Source organism: Melospiza melodia, chromosome 1, assembly GCF_035770615.1.
Source record: "Melospiza melodia melodia isolate bMelMel2 chromosome 1, bMelMel2.pri, whole genome shotgun sequence".
NCBI lineage: Eukaryota > Metazoa > Chordata > Aves > Passeriformes > Passerellidae > Melospiza > Melospiza melodia.
In genome coordinates, this window is record NC_086194.1 from 164,297,803 (window position 1) to 164,315,495 (window position 17,693).

A 17,693-nucleotide genomic window follows, 5' to 3' on the forward strand; every position below is an offset into this window, starting at 1 on the left:
TCTACATCCAGCCTCTCCCCGGCCGCCCCCTCCTCCTCCGGCCAGGAGGTGAAGGGGGAGAGGCCCCCGCACGGCGCCCCTCGCTCGGCCCCGCCGGTGGGGAGCGCTCCCGCGGCCGCCTTCGAGCAGCCCAGCTCGGCCCCGCCGCGGCGCTGCGGGGAGGGCGGCGGGAGGGGAGCGGCAACCGCGCCGGGCTCAGCCCCTTTCCCCACCCGCGCCGACCCCCCCACGCCCCCCGGCCCGGCCGCTGCTCCCGCCCGCGTCGAGCACTGACTTGTGCGGGCTCGGGCTGCGCCCCCCGGGCGGGGGAGGCGGGGCCGGGCCGGGCGCGGCGGGGCCGCGGGGCCGCGCTGACGGGCACCGCTCACGGGCACGCGCCGCCCGCCGCCGCTACGCGCGACAACGAGGAAGCGGCTCCGCGCAGGCGCGGCCGGCGCTCCCCTCCCCCGGCCCCGCGGTTTCTGAGGGGGGGAGGCTGCCACTCTTTCGTTTTCTTATCATAAAAAAGGGGTTTTTGGTGGGAGCTGACAAGGTCGGGGGATGCTGGGCTACGGTACTGTCCCTAAGCGGGAGAATGAGCTTCCCGTGCCTCTGGCGCCGGGGAGAGACCCTGCCCTCCTCGGGCTGCGGCTCCGCTCCAGGGAACCCCCAGGGCGAGTCGGAGCCTCTCTTGTTTCTTTATTTCCCTTCCGTGAGTCCGTCACGGGCGGTCGGAGCCCATCCGCCGGTGATGTACAGCCGAGGATTCGTGCAGCTGAGGGTGCCACCCCTCTCGGCAGCCTTGACTGCATAGGTTTTTACGCTCCTTAGTCTTAGTTAATTTTTAAGAAGTCCTGCTATGATTTAGAGAAGCCCTTGAAGTTGCTATTGCCGATTTTGCGTTACAAGCTCTGTGCCGGAGCAGAGCTGTCTCAGTGCTGCCGTGGCCGGGTCGCGCAGCCCAGGGCCGTGCCCCAGAGCAGCGCTGGCCCGAACCTGAACCGCGGGCTCACAGCTGTGTCCGCTCACAAACAGTATTTCTGAATAGTTAACATCTCCGTTATCCATTGTTGTATCACGTAACTCAGGGAACTGACAGACAGACAGACCCACAGACCCCCTTTTTTTTTTTTTTTTTTTTTTTTCTTAAAGCTTAGGTTTGAGGTCCCATATGTTCATTTCTAAAGAAGGCTAAGTCTCAGGAGGCTCAAGTAATTGTGGTCATCTGCTGCATCAGTGTGATTTATTTAGCCTTACTGTGTGATTTCCTCCTCCTTATATTTGGGATTCTCTCCACACAAGCTGGGCCATTCAGAAATGGTAAATATTCTCAAATCTGAACAATTGAGAATGAGCAATATTATATGGCTGTATCCATTTCAGAAGATTTTATGTTCTCTGCATAAGTACCTGCCATATTACAATGTGGTTAGGCTTGTACATGGTTTTGCAGGTAATTCTAATAAAATGCCTGTGCAACTCAAAAATAGTTTACAGTATCAACTAAAAACTGCAATGCCTGAGTAAGGATAAAAAGGAGATGCCTGATTTGAGTATACTCGTAAAAAAATCACTTCTATGCAGTTCTGTCAGCAAAAATATGACCAATACTCCTGAGCAGTGGTCCTGCCTGAACATGTTTCTGTATTTCATTGCCTTAGTAGAAGCCCTCCATGTGGCCATGTGATTGCTGCTGCTGCTGCTTCACGTGATGCAGCTTTCTGGCACAAAGGCTCTGAGCTCGTACAGATGATTGTTAAACGTCATGAGACTCTGAAAGGTAGAGTAGGCAAGAGGAGGAGGAAGCCAAGAAAAGAACTGTGTGGGAGTTACAGTGAAAAATGGATTTGGGCAAAAAAAATGAAGGGCTGAAGAAGCAGCAGGAGAGGTAGGAAGAAAATCAGTTGATGATCGTGTTCATTGGAGCAGTGGAGGAGGAAGAGAGACCAAGAAGATAAAAATGGCTGGTGGCATCAAAAGCAGTATGGAAAGGAGAGTAAAGAACTGGCTGGGGGGTTGGGCCAGGGAAGAGCTGTTGGTAAAATCCAAAAGAGCTGTTTTGGCCTAGCCTGCTTGGAAACTGGATGGGTGAGGGATACGGCCCGAGGGCCCAGCAGGGTCTCTGTGGTCACCCCCTGTAATTTCCTGCTGAACATCAATCATGGGCTGTCACACAGCTGTTCCTGGTGGTCCACAGGTCAGCCACAGTGTTCACATTAGGAAGGTTCCTGATCCCTCACTGGCAGATTTCAAGTGAGGATAAATTCATCACACTGGTGGACAAACTGGTTTAATTAATTGGGTGCTCTCTCTATCAGGGTTGAATTGTTCTTCCTCGGGCTGAAGTCATTGAGCTTGACCATTAATCTCTGGATTGTAAAATAACCTCATCTGTTATCCCAATAAATCCCCCCAGAAGCTGAACATATTGTCAAAGACATAATTGCTTTGATACTATTTTGTGCAAATTTAAACTACAGAACTGAAGAGCATATTCAACTAAGAAAGGGAGTAGACCGGCCAGGGAAACTGTGAAGAGTGACAGAAGTGAAGGCAGAGCAGAAAGTGCAACTGAACTTTTGTATTTCCTCGTCAAGGAAAAAAGTTGTCTTCTAAAAAGACATATAAAATGTATAAGAAATAGAATGAATACAGAAGAATACTGGTAAATAAAGAGAATGGCACAATGCCTAAAAATGAAAAAGGAAGATCATAGCTGCCTTTTGGTCTGTTTTTGACTGTTCTGAAATTGTCTTTGACTGTTCTGAAATTATTTACTCTGCCAGAGAGAATACAGTGCTCTGTTTTGCGGCTTAGAAGCAGCATTTCCCCTTCCCCTATTCAAATGTTAGTAAAGAAAATAGCCCTATAGGCATGACCTCTTTGGACTTGGATTATTTGCATTTAAACACATGGAAACAAGATCAGTAAATTAATGTGATTTTAAGAAAAACATACAAGCTACCTGTAAAATGTGCTAATGTTTAAACTAGTCAGATTATGTAAGTATTTCAAATAGCATTCAGTGATTTTCAGATTTAACAATGTTTCCTGTTTTGAATTGCAATCAGTATCTGAGATTCAATTCTAAATTTGTAAGATGCACCTCTCTATAAATTGTCACTAACTGAAATCACTGTTTCACTTCACAAATGTCAAAGAATAATCATCAGAATGTGAAAGTTATGTTTCACAGTGTCTGCTGTAACCCTGTCTTAGTCTGTGCTAGATCCTGGGTGAGGCTGTGCCACAGCCTTTTTCTCATGGAAGGTTTGCCAGTGAAGTTATGCTTATCTCAATCCTCTTGGTATTCTGAAGTGAAATACATCTTTTCCATCCTGGACAAGCTAATGCCAGTGAGGATCATGCAAGCAGCACTGGCAATCACTTACTCCTTACTGCTGATGCATTGCAGTCAAGGTAGTTGTGCTGTCTTGCCATCCCACCCAGTGATTCAGTCTACAAATCCACTTGATTCCCTGGCTTGTATTGTGATTGCAAACAGAAGAGTTAATTACAGCAAACTGAGAGTAATTCTGCAGTACTGGTGATAGTCACCGTGCTCAGGGAGAGGCTAAGGAACATAGCAATGACAAGCTGCAGACACAGGTGTTGTGCAATAAACTGAATAGCAATGATAGTATTCTTCATTTTATAGTATTTTAGAGAGCTTATATTTAGATTGAGGCCATCAGTTCACTCACAGGAGCTGAGCAGGAGTGAACAGGTGATGATGTTGTCATCACTGTGAACTTTGCAGCATGACCAGTATGTGCAGAGGTGAAGATCTACATGGCACTTGCACAGCTCTTCACATCATCAGTGCAATTAACTATTGAAACCACACAGCCATGAGGTAGAGAACAGCAAGATTATGTTTCCACTGCAGATAAGGAGCCAGATAGATGAGCTTGTGTCCCTGCTGTGTTTGTGGCTGTCTAGCTTTAGTCATGCAAAGCCATCTCTTCAGGGTATCAACACCTCATCTAGGCTGAAGCTGGTGGTGAATCTCCTGTGGGATGTGGTTATGCTGCCTGGAGAGAGCAGCCCCAGGACCACCCTGAGGTCACACTTCCCTGCTGCGTAGGAAGCAAACTCACAGATGCAAACTCAGGTGTGGTTGCTGCTTTTGGAAACAGGCTGGACCCGGGTCCCTGGCTGTGCACCAGCGTGTTGTCAAGCATGCTCAGACAAGATGCCTCCAGGGCCATTTGCAGCCTCTCAGTGCGGCAGCAAAGTTGTTAGCTGGAAAATGGAAATCACTGTGCACATCCCTTCTGTGCAGTGATCCTTCTGATTAGTACCAGTGTAGTCATGGCAGGATCTCACATTCAGGGGGTTTCGATTCTCAAGTATTAACATGATGATGCCTTTTTGCAAATACAGGTTTACAGGTTTACACTCAGTTCTTGACTTGCAAGGTTTCCATCTTGGTGATTACTGCAGATAAAAGTGCTGATTTTATAATATGACAGACAGTAGTGCTTCATTAAAACATCAAATCATTGAAATGCACATGCTTTTCTTAGTAAACTATATAGTTATTCTTTTTATGCTCCTTAACATCTCCACAAACATGGAGAGTGTCACCAGCTCAGCAGCAAATAGCAACAGTAGTGTGCTGAAATGCATCAGGAAAATATCCTTAGGCTATGTTTCTCTACTATACTGCTATCCTGAATATGTTTGTGGTTTGGTGTTAGATCCATCCATTTCAGCTAAACACAGCAGTCAGGAGTACTCCCCATCCTCCTCCTGATCCTAGCTCTCTTTATGAGATGGTTGTATGACATCAGGCATCCATGGCATTTGATACCTGATAAAGCTGATTTGATGTTCCCTGAAAAAACATCTACATGGTAAATCGCTGTTCCTACATTTTTATAGTTTTATTTTCAGATAACTTCTGACAAAATTAATGGGAAAGGCTTATTTAAATTTATGGCCATAATACTAGAATATCCACAAATATTTCTGAATATCAGCTCTTCTCATTTGAGTTAGATGCTGGGCTTAGGGGGTAAAAGAAGCTTCAAATCAACAGGAATCTCAGCAGGATGAGTTATGCTTTTGGTTTTGGAATATCTCACGTGCTAAAACTCAGTAAACTTTTTTTGTTAATGGAACTCTTGTAGTTTTGTTTTGCAAAGCAAAACCACCCCTTTTATGTAATGACAAGTAACATCATCACTTTATACTTCAGCAGGAAATGTTTAGTCAGGAGGCGTTTCACCTCCAGGAGCTGTGTCCTCACAGAGGACGGTGGGACGGCTGACAGCCTTGCACAAAATGTAACAACCATGTATCTAACCTGCAGCATGTTTGCACATTTAATATCACACAAGTGCATGATGTACTCACAGGAAAAGGCAAAGTCTATTTTAAACACTGAAGCCTACATCACACACTGTGACTGGTGCTAATTTGCTTGAAGGGAACGTACATGGTAAACTGCAGAGTGTTTCTACTTGAGGAAGAAGTCTGTTGGCTTTGACATTTGCAAACAAACCTTTGAAATTATTATGTTACGGGGACCAAATAGGTAACTTTCCAGTAAAAGAAAACTTCTTGCCTATGTCATACTGCTGAACATGAAGAAGACCAAAATCCAGGTCCAGCAAACATGCTGATTGCAATTCTGTATTTTTTATGGGACAGTATCTTCTAATGTGACTTATGAAGTGCATGAGCTGTGTCAAGAATTTGTGCTGCTGCTGTGACTGTGTTGAACGCAAGAATCAGCTGATTCCAATTTTAATACTGGCATCTCCCACCATTTGTCTTCATCTGGTATTTATAATGAGATAGTGAATGTCTCAGAAACTACATGTTATTTTAGAAACCTTTTAGCACTTACAATAGTGGCTTAAACAGAAGGTTCTTTTCACATTCTTTCAATATTAAAATGAGAGCAAAAAGAGAGCCCATTGTGTTCTCTTTATAAATGACATTTTGGTAGCATTAAGGTCATGTGGTTTTAACACTATGTGGACAAAATGAAAAAAGATTAAGTCAGAACATCAGAAATATTTTGCTGAATTATATATTTTGCATCTTATTTACATTAATGTCCTGGGCAAGTAACTTGGCTGAATGATAAGGAAACTCAAATAACCACCTCAAAGGACAGCTGAAAATAACAGTACTGAAAATAAAGTGCAGCATTGAGTTACACAAGATTAAGCTGACTAATCTGCTGATTCAGTTTTGCCTTTGTTTTTTGGTTTTGTCGTGCAAGATCAAGTGTCAAGCAGACAAACACGTAATGGCATTCCAGGCTCCCAGTAACAACAAGCAATGGGCTGTTCCCCTGCCACCTCTGCATTCTCCAAAAAGGAAACAGCAAAATGCTCACCTGCAGCAAGAGGCAGCAGGTGAAGGACAAAGATCCTCCTTTTCTTGTTAGAGGTGTGATGAATTTGGTATTTCTGTTTCACAGATGGTTTTTGTTAGAGATGCTCATTTAAGAAACCTTACTTCAGTTGATAGGAAGTGCAATAATGCATATGAAGGGTCTGGAAGAGAAGCCATGCAAGGAGCAGCTGAGGTCACTTGGGCTGTTCAGCCTGGAGAGGAGGAGACTGAGTGGAGACCTCATTGTGATCTCCAACATCCTCACAAGGCAAAGAGGAGGGGCAGACACTGATCTCTTATTTCTGGTGCCCAGAGACTGGACCCAAGGGAATGGCTGAAACTTGTGTGAGAGGAGGTTTAGGTTGGATATTAGGTTTTTCCTCCAGAGGGTGGTTGGGCATTGGAACAGGCTCCCCAGGGAAGTGCTCGCATCCCCAAGGCTGACAGAGTTCAAAAAGCACTTAGGAAATGCTGCCAGGCACGTGGGATTCTTGGGCATGGTCCTGTGCAAGAACAGGAGTTGAACTGAGTGATGTTATGAGTCCCTTCCTACTCAGGATATTTTATGATTCTGTGATTCTGTGTGTCAGGAGACAACAGGTTCAAACACAGCTCTTACAACATCTACAGAATATAAAAACACAGCAGTATGTTCTTCTGTATGGACTGGTTCTTGGACAGTCCAATGGTATCAAACTCTTACGAGTGCTGATGAATAAGAAATCTGTCAGTGGAGCCACTCGTAGGTTTGATGTTAACCCTTGCCCAAGTGCCAATATGAGCCTGCTCATTACTCACAGAGATGGTCAGGCAGGAACTGCTGACCCTGAGGGAGGTGGTGTTCCTGCAGTACCCACCATCACTGCACTGGTGAGGCTGAGGAGCACCACAGGGAAACCTGGGCATGGTTGTCCTTGCATTCCTGACACTGAGCAAATCTTTGAAGCATTGTTGGGAAGGACACTGCAGACATGTTGGCAGGAGAGCAGGTCATTCCAGTGGGATTCAAAGGACAAGATGAAGCCAGAATGTCATGAAGGGGTACTCTGATTGAAATGAGAGAAATAAGAGTCCTTCCAAAGAAGGAGTCATAGTAGCTGGATGCTTTTTTTTTTTTTTTTTAATATGAGAAATAGCAATGACTAAAATCAGAGGGTGATACTGCAGAAATGAACATGTTGCAGGGCAGCTGGCATAGCAGGCTCTCCAAAATAAAAAGAGAATGAAATAAAGCCTCAACCCACATTGCAAACATTTCAATATTTTCTCTTTCCCTCTGGAAATGATATGGCTGTGTCATTACCAGGCACATCTCTGGTTCTACTGAAGATGCTAAATCTATGCTGATGGCAACATGCAGTGTTTTGCCTGCAGAAAAAAATGAAGGTTCAGACCAAAATGAACCTGGGAAGCAGTTAGAGAATGAAGTAAAGGCTCTGTAGACCTGGGATCATGTCCTTGAGCTGCCACTCATGGCTCTGACATGGCAACTGATCTCTGTGTGCATCATTTCTCTATCTGTGGAATGCAGACGATTACATTTATTTCTCTAGGTGAAAGAACACTGGGCTTTTTCAACTGAATGCTGCTGTATCAGAACTAAGTATTTTTAATGTATATTTTATTGTAAGAGTTTCTAAAAGTAACTGAGGGATGAGAAGGACTCTCAGTCCAAACAATTTTGTCAGCACTTTTTTGGACAGACAAAAAGGTTTGGCAGGTAAATGAAAGGGTTTCTTTCTACTAGTTGTTAATGCTGTGAAAATATAAATCAGAAAGATCTGGGTTTGTGAAGGACTCCTCCCTCTTTATTATAGTTTTATTAGCATTACTTTGTGGAAAAAGAGGGACTAAGACCCCCATGATAATAAACAGAAGTCATTAGCAAGGTTTGCTAAGACACAGTTTGCAGATGTGAATGTGTATGGGCCTACTCAGTTGAAGTTTAAGTGCTGGCTTATAGTGTTGTCTGAGCATACTTTATTTCACATAATTTCCTAAATAGCATCTCATTAGAGAAAGGCTGGAAATAAATCTGCAGATGTTGGATGTTATAAAAAAAGGTTCTTCCAGCCACTGAACATATTAGCACATCTGTGTTTGCCTTATATAAGCTACTGTTTTCAAGGATGCATCCCTTGGCCAGACTCTAGACTTGAAAGTAGCATAAGAAATTTTCAATTCAGGAGTGATGCCTTTTGGGTTTTGTTTTGTTTGTGTTTATTTTGTTTGCATGTTTGTTTGTTTTATTAAGGAAATCAGAATGTTTAACGATACGTAAGATCTGAAATAATTTGAGACATGTCTCCTTTATGCTCAAGCAAAATTACTCATATTTAAAATTATGGTTTGTAGGTTTTATTAATGTAGATGTTTGAATGTTGAAGTCATAAGGTTTTGGCAAAACCCAGGATGACAGATAACCATATGGAAGTTTTTGGAAACTAGTCTTGCTGTGTGTACCAAATTTCTGTTGGGCCAGTGTTCACATGGTGCTAAATGAAATTTAACAGTGCAGAATTTCAGTCTAGAGGTTGATCACAGCAGCTCCTTTAGCCAATTACTCATTTGCTTCTACTTTTAACCACTGAATTTGAGCTTGCAGCTTCCTAAGTTAACTGGCGCTCCATTGACTACTGTAGAGGGTGACCATCTGCTCATCTGTTCTGCCTCTAAGGATTTTTTTTGAAGCAATGCTGATCTCAGAAAATTTGAAAGGGCAGCAGGAAAGATGTCAAAAATCTTCAGCTCCTTAAAGTTTTGTGATAAAATTAAAATGAGCGGGGTAACAAAATGTTTTTTGTCCTTATGAATGGGAGAGGTTCACTGTCGCCTTGTTCTTTGTCAAGTTAATCAGTGTGGGAGAAGGATCCCCTAAGTGTCCCAGTCATGGGAAAAGTTTCAGTGATGGCTTGCACCTCCTCAGGAGCTTCATCAAGACACGGATCTGTAGGAAATTTGGTTTCATTAACTTCTGAGATGTTAGCACTACTTATTTTCTTGTTGGCGGTTGTGATTTCCTTCAAGGAAATCTAGGAGCAGTAGGACATAAAAATGGAAGTGCCATTTTAAAATCAAGTAGGAATGTCCAGCTTAATAGCTCCATTTTTTTTAAATACAACTGTTTGACTTCTGAACTCTTGCTTATTTAAGACCTCATGGACCCAAAAAGGAAAAGTATGTGTAGCCATGTGACAAAGCAAATGCGCCAAAGGAGGATTTATTCAGTTTTGGGAAGATCAGCAGCAGTGATTCACCCTCTTGGCTGGTCTGGGCTGCAATATGGTCAACTGATTCCCCCAGGGAGGAGGAAAGGATGAAAGTCCCACACGGCTCTGTGGTCACAGGGAGCAGTGACCTGTGCCAGGGTAGCTCCGGCCCTGCATCCAGTACAAAGAAAACTTCAGCCCTAACCATCAGTATTGCTGTAGTAGGGGATTCAAGTCAGGCAATCCAAATGTAGCTTTTAGTGGTTTCAGTGAAACAGAGTGAAAACTTTAAAACAAGAGAACTCACCATCCAGAGACTGAATAAACAAAAAGCATATTTAGACGACTGTGTGCTATTCAGCACTTTACATCACACAAAGAAGAGAGTCCCTCCTCTTTTCAAGCCCTCACACAAATCTTGCCATAGATTTTTCAGGCTGATCTGAGAGATTTGTTGTTTGTTTTCAAAGTTAAAACAACATCAGTTACCAGATCTAGATGAGTTGAAAGGAGTTACAATGTCATTTGTATACCCTGCTGCCCTCATCCAGCTTTAAGATCTATGAAAGCAAAGCAAACTATGTAATAAATGTTAGTGTTTGTTCCAATAATTGCTCAAGTGGCCAATGCTTTGTAAGGATTTACTGATTCATTGGTATTTTTGATCCTTGAAAGGCAATAGGTTAGACTTTTTCTGAGGAACACCCATTGTAAAGTCTGAAGTGGCATTGAGCAGAAAAAACCTACTGGCAGGTATTAGAATTTATAAAATATCTGGTCTGACTTTTACTTTTTAAACTATATTTATATTTATGGTTATATTTATGTTTATGTTTATATTTATATCGTTGTCTTTCTTACCGATTCCATAGTGAATCTCTTGAAGAAAAACTTGAAAGCCTGGATGCTGAAGATCTCATGTCTCATCTGTCACGACCAGAAACCTACCTAGAAGAGGAGAAAGATCAAGTAAGTAAAACTGACCAAAGCTATGGGACTAACAAAGTCACTTATTTAAACAGTCAATTTGAAACAATGTGTGTTAATTCTTCAGAGATGGAAATTTATCTTCCATTATTTGATTGCTGCATTTGATAATATGAGTTTCACTGTGGTAAACAGATCCATTAGAAATTCCCTGATAAAGAACACCTTGTTAAAAATTGCTGGAGGAGAGCTTCATTTAGCTGGCTGGGAAAACTCTCTATCTAACTCAATGTGGCAACTACTCAGTCAGCTGCACTGAGTGCAGTGCTGCTGAGGACTTGCCTGTCCAAGCTGTCTGACACTTCAGAAGACCCTGTTTTCTGATATAACTTCAGCCTAACCATTCAAGCTGAAAATTTTAATGTCAGGTGTATGCACCAGACTGATCTTTTTTGGAAGATGGAGATAAGATCTGAAGGATAAAGTGACTGGGAACAAGAAGTGTTCTGACGGGACATAATCCTGCATGTGGGAGAGGGCAGGAGGGTGTGGGGAGACAGCCATGGCAGGATATGGACAAGTGGTCTCACAGTTTTTCATTGGGTTTTTCTATCACTATATTGCATACTCTTTCCAGTTTAAGACTTGTGTTGCTGTGGGGAAAGGAAGGTGCTAGATGTGCTGCAGAGTCCTGAGCAGTGAGTAGGGCTGGCACATACCTTTCAGTTTGGGACATTCTGGGATGATCTTCCTGTTTGATCCAAAGATACAAGTTGGAAAAAGATTGGCAGGGGCTTGAGGCCAGATATGGGTGCTGAGAAGGAGAACACTACACAGAAGCCATTGCCATGAGATGGTAAATCAGGTGGGCTGGGACAAGCCCGTGAGTCAGAGGGATGTGGACTGCATGGGCTGGCCCATGGGAGAGGTGATAAGGACCCATAAAGATGAGAATGAGATCAGAGTCAAACAGAGGGGCCCAGGCAGCGGGGGAGTGGGAGAAAGGCCATCCCCAGATTACACCCTTTGGTTAACCAGTCTGCCCATTTTCATTCAAGCACATCACTTTATTCCTTGCTTCCATGAGGAAAAACACAAATCCTTCCCTATGAGTAGTTTTTTTAAACCTTCTGTCTAAGAGAAGCCTTTTATGCCTGTTGACCTATTTCCCCAGAGACTGCTGTAGTTTGTTTATGGGGTTTGTCCTGTTTGTTTTGTGTTTCCAGATATGTCATGTGGGTCTGGAGGTTTTCCAACCCTTAGCATTAAAAATAACATAGAATAGTCCCTGTCTCCAAGACATATGAGATTCAATTAAAAATTGCGACATACGAGGTTTTGGATGGGATGTTAGTATCTGTCTTTTCCCTTCTTTTTCTGAGCCTTTAGGATACTTTCAAGTGATCTTGTCAAGAGCTCTTTTATTATTAAGAGGGTTAGACATCTTTTTTACCAGCAGACTTGAGATTTTTACATGCTGCCTGGAAAGGATCTGAGATTTTACCAGATATGCCACCAGCTTGGCAGCATAGGAGGAGGAAACATGGTTATGGGCTCTGCTGATAAGGAGGTGTGTCCTTTGATTTGAAGACCAGTGTGCAAGAGGAGGAGTATCTGCCTCAAGTCAAGAATATTATGCTTGAATCTTGTGGTACATGCAGGAAAAAGTTGTTAGAAGGAAGCCATGGCACTGCATTGTGTTTTTGTGGATTTTTTGTGGAAAGGCGTCTCCTGGCAGACAACTGAGTACCATCATCTTACAACAAACCCTTAGCCACTGGCAGCCCTGGATGTGACTCAACTTCTGATGACATGTGTGCTGGTTCTTTAATTTTACAGCATACCTCTTCCTTTTAATTATTTCATAGGCAAAAAAAGTCCCCATCATCATAGGTTTATGTTATTCAAATCAAAGCAAGAAATAAAAAATATATAATGGCTCATTACTTTCTGAGTTTACAAGTAACTATGATTGACATTGGACTAAATTTTAAATGGATGGCAATTTATTTTTTGTAAGTCTGAAAAAGTCACAGAATCTCTTTATGTCTGCTATAATAAGCTACTGAATATTATTTAATTGCTCATTTGCTGTAAGTGGCATTATGAGCATTTTTGGTTACATCTCAGTGGTTATAGAATGATTATATTCCCTTTCTAGGTCTCCTACTCATTTTGGAGCCTATTTATACAAGAGCAATCAGCAAATAAATAAAATATCAAAGAAATCCAGAGAAATATTTATAGAGAGATGAAGTTGGTTGAAGTTATCATCATTGACTGGTGAGAAACAACACTGAGAAGGAAATATATGTGGCTCTCCTAGAGAGAGGAATGGTGGCCCAGTGATGAAAGTGCTCATGTGAGTTCCACCCTGGCTCAGTGACCTTGGACAATTTTTTAGGGCATCATTCAAATGGCAAATTCCTCAAGCCATACACCTATTAGTATCATTTATATGGGTAAAGAGTCTTTTGAGGCTAAATACAGCTTTTCTGAAATCCTAGAACCAATGACAGTAGAAAAATTTGGGCTGTGTCAAGATGGCATTTTGACTCTTCTTCTCACCCCCCTAAGAAACCAAAATCACTGCTCCCCAACTGTCCTTGTCAATGTGGAGGTAACATTACCAGATTTGTGGAAAATCCTTATATATGACAGTATGTGAGTGGGAGCAGGGAGTGAATATGAAATATAAAAGCCCAGAACATATAGAGAACAATGAAAACTGGAGAAATATGATTGCTTTTCACCCAGGAACACCTACACCTGGAAGGAGAAAGTCTAGTGGGGCTTAAGCATGGAGGGAGCCTAACTGAGAACAGGGTGACATTAATGGCAGCTGGGTGACAACTCGACACAATACAGGAATACAGTAGCAGATTCTATTAGTCCTTAGATGAGGAAAGCATTTGTTCTTGTGCCTAGTTATAAATACATACAATTATATTGGATTAATTGCTACAATCTAACTGCTTGACTAATCCTAATGCTTAACTAATAAGTATAATGAGTTGAATCCCTGTATTTTTAAGGTTTTAGAACAGGGTAAGTGTTGTGGAAAGCTAGCTAATGAATTCTCAGGAAGAGAATATAAAAATTGCTAATGTATTGGGTAATAATCAAGAAAAACAATTATTCAGGGATTTTGCAGAGGAGAGGAAAATATCAGGAAATATTTTTACATGTTTTAGTTACCTGCATTTGATATTGCCTAAACTCTGTGATTTTATGCATGTAATTTAATGACCTATTTTATCTTGCTTTTTGTTTTAGAGGACTTTTTTTTTTTTTCATAATAGACTCTATGACCTGAGTAGAAATAATATAAATCCATATTTTTTCATGTCTAATGACTATTTTAGGGCAAATACTAGTCAGCCAATTTTCTCATATTTCTGAAACAGAAATACCCTAACCAGAAAAACTCAAACAAGCAAAAGTTAATATTGTTTCTACAGTCACTGATGCAATAACAATAGTAGTTGTGCACCACCATGCTGAAAATCAACTCCCTTTATGTCCAAACAATAGTGTGAATCACAGAAATCTGACCTTGATATACAAATGTGATCATGTAGTAATTATAGCTCTTGTGCTTTCTGTATAAACAGACTACTTCATCTGGAAATGCTGCTTCATTCTGCAATTTGCAGCTAATGACTGAGCAGAAAGCTTTTATATCCCAAAAAGCTTTAAAATAAAGCAGGTAGAAAAATCTTATTTCCTGCAAATGAAAAAAAGAAGCTGGTTATTTGAAAAGCAGTGAATCAAGTCATTGTTCTATCTGTGTTCTGTTGAAAAGCAGATATTACATATTTAAAGATTGTCCTCAAAATCACATTTTGCAAAGGTTATTAGAGAAACTTTCATGGGCAAAATATGGACCAAAATTACTCAGTCCAAGAGGTAACTGACATGTTCTTTAGCAACTATGAGGTTAACAAAAATGTCTTTCATTTCATGCCAAAATCTGCTTGTTCTGTTTGTGTCTGTGTCGGTATCATCCAAACAGGATGTGACAAACATATGTTCTTTGGCTTTGCCCTAATCCATGATTTGGATAACACTATTAAGAAGTGGTCTAACAAACTTCAGGGAAGCAAATCTGAGGATATTTGTCTGTGGACTTGCTTTTAGTATGTCCTAAGCAATAGAAGCTCCCCCCTGACGAATTAGCTGTTTGTGTTTTCAGTGTTTCCATAAAAATATATGATCAAAGTATTAGCATGCTTACAGACATGGGCTGAATCCTGAAAGAAGACAATAGTGGAAAACTAACCCAGCAAAGAGCCCAGGAGTGACCCTGAAGGGCTGAGTGGCATCCTCTTGAGGATGAGTCCCCACTTATGAGGGTTTCCAAAAATGTCAATTGCTCAGGTTTTAATCTATTCAATCATTACAGTAGTGACTTTGGAGAATTCTAATTTCTTAGTCAAAATTTTGCTTAGTGCCACAAGTGCTACCAAAGTTCATAAGTAATTCATAAGTAGTAAAGATTTTTCTTTTCCTCAGGAAAATTTAAAACCTGAAAAAATATCAAGATGGTTTTCTTGAAATAAAATGTATTTTCCTTAATTCCATCCTGATTGATATGCAATGAGTCATGAAAAAAGTAATAAATTGCATTATTTTTCTCTGATTCTTTATAAATAGTACCTGGATTTAACAATTCCAGTGTTTTGCACTGGATTGATGTCAAGCTGAGAGGGTTATTAATCCTCAGGTCATTACACCAAACTTTAAAATATATTGGCAAAGTATGAGATTTTTTCTATTCATCTTGACATATCCTTGTGTTTGAATATGTAAGGAAAATCACCTTAAATATTCAGACCTTTTCTAGCATGGTACTTTTAGAAATAGCAACTGATTTAAAAAGAACCTAGTTTTAGGAGATGGTTATTACTGTTAGAATGGAAATTAGTTCTCTGTCTCATGTGATATAATTGTCATATGGTTATGAAATGATCATGGATGGGCTGTGCAGGTTCTGTAGAACAGTGGTTTGGAATTCGTGCTGCAAAACATAATTCTAAGACTGAACAGTTCTTTACTCTAGGATTTTATAGCACATTGCCAGAGAGGGCCAGAGGGCTCAAGGGTGCTTGTTTGGTCAATTTATGCAGTCTTGTTCAGAGGTGAATTTTCTTTAGGACTCAGATCTATGACAAAGATTTTTGTAAGTATTTAGACTGAATGAATTTCTAGTCTTTGCAGCCTGTGCTTTATTATTTGTCTAAGGGGTTCAGGATGGTGGTATTGTGAGTTAAATCTCCCTGTATCCATTTAAGAGTGACCTTTTTATCTCTTCCCACTATATCCATCAGCTGTTCTTGGGCTCAGGGAAGAATTTTCATTTTGTGGAGGCAGCACCTAATCAGAATGTCTGCTGCCCAGCTTCAGACCTCTGCAAGGCTTTCACTGATCTTGTCAAGGGTATTTTTTTATATTTGATGACAAGGTTGCCATTCACAGTCCAAGATTTGGAGTTACTTATAGTCCACTTCTGAAAACTGTGAGGGGCTAATAACACACAAGAGTGCTTCCCACCTTCCCTGTATGCTTAGTCACTGCTTAATTATTTACTCAGTACAAAGTTAATAGAAAAATACCCTGTGCATGGTATATAGATTATAGATTAATAATATAATGTGGATATGACATCAAGCTCTCTTGTCAGTGCCCCCACTCATTCTCAGTAGCCACTGATTGTGGCTGAATTGAAGATCAGTCATTTGCTGTCTGAGTTTTTAGGAAGGAGTCATTATTAAAATTAGAAACTAAACTTGGTACATCTGTGTTAAAGATAAATCATCTCTGCACAAAAGTTTGGGTGCATTTGAACATTTGATGTCCTTCCTACAGCAGCTTTTCTACCCTGAGCTGGCAGCACTCAGGGCAAAGCAAGCACCACACCTCCTACTTCCAGCCTTCATTGATTCATCAGGCACTCATGAGGTCATGCATTGTCCTGGTGTCTGAACACCTCACAGAAGTTAATATATTTGATATATATTTGTAGAATGGCTACAGCAGACTGAAGACAAGACCATCAGGCTCCAGTTTGTGACAACCCCACTTTTCTTGATATATCTCTGTCCTTCACAGTGCAATGTTTGTCATTCCTTCCTCTTTGACAAGCACCAAGTGGTGCCACTCTTCTACCGAACAGCCCTGTGAAAATGTAATTTATTTTGGCTCAGCCATCACCTCTAGCCATCCTGTCCTTCAGTAGAGTGCAGAACTATCACAGTGCCTGCAGAGAATTTCCCAAAATAAAAGGCACATAGAAACCTCAATATAGGCACAGAAAGATGTTCCTAAGTATTCTCTTCAGGTTTGTATCTACCCATACAGTGAGTCATGCCCAGATCCATGAGCATGGATATTTATGTCTCTGAAATTTTGTGTCCAATCTACATAGAAAAATGACATAAACTCAAAAGTTAGTGACAGAACAGAACCTTTACAACTTAACCCAAACTCAGTCCATGCAAATGGGATTCTTTACCTCCACTTTAGAGAGCTCTGACTCAACTTTTAGGCTGTAAAAGTGGGATGTATCTGACAAAGTGTCTTTGCCTCAGCTGTTCACTCCAGACTCCTTTCATCCTGACTGATGATATGGTCAACACAGAAAACTGAAAGTAAGTTGCATCTCACCTCATCCTACAAAAGTAGAAGTTTAAAACAGAGATAATAGAGTAGATGTCTATATAATCAGATGAATCACACTCTAAACTGCCTATTTCATCCCACTGACTAAAAGAGAGAGTAGGGTGCTGATTCCAGAGGAGAAGTCCTGCTCCAAAGATGCTGCATGCCTAAGGGCACTGCAGCATGGCCTTCTTATTTCTGCCTGAACCATACCATGGTATAAGACTTCTACAGTCAGGAAGAGACATTAGGAGGAAGAAAACAAATTTAAAAAAGCCCCAACCTTTCAATGGAAAACAACACAAAAAAATGTTGGTGCCCTGCCATGGATGCTGATATATTTTCCAGTGGCAATCTAATGGGAAGTTCTACTAATCTTTCAGAATTTGTTTGATATAAGTTACACAAAAAACCCACAATAAAATTATATGTTGTAATGTAAGTTTTATTTTTTTAACAAAATCTAAAACTTTTTTTCTGTTTCATTTGTATCAGTTTCCTGCTCAATCTCATGTAACACTATTTGGGCTTCCTGTCTTGGTAACAGCATGAATTTTTACCAAG

At 41.1% G+C, this 17,693-nt stretch overlaps 1 protein-coding gene across 3 annotated transcripts in view; it reads right to left on the reverse strand.

The window, feature by feature from the left end:
* Positions 1-17,693, reverse strand: part of ASAP1 (ArfGAP with SH3 domain, ankyrin repeat and PH domain 1) — a 143,901-nt gene that overhangs the window by 114,611 nt on the left and 11,597 nt on the right. For 2 of the 3 annotated variants that reach the window (XM_063174241.1, XM_063174226.1), the window contains exon 2: positions 10,404-10,490. In XM_063174241.1, the coding sequence (XP_063030311.1) occupies positions 10,404-10,462 (59 nt within the window). In that variant the 5' untranslated portion in view covers positions 10,463-10,490. Of the gene's footprint in view, positions 1-274; positions 329-10,403; positions 10,491-17,693 lie in introns of those variants that run through there. The other variant, XM_063174232.1, reaches the window with a different exon arrangement.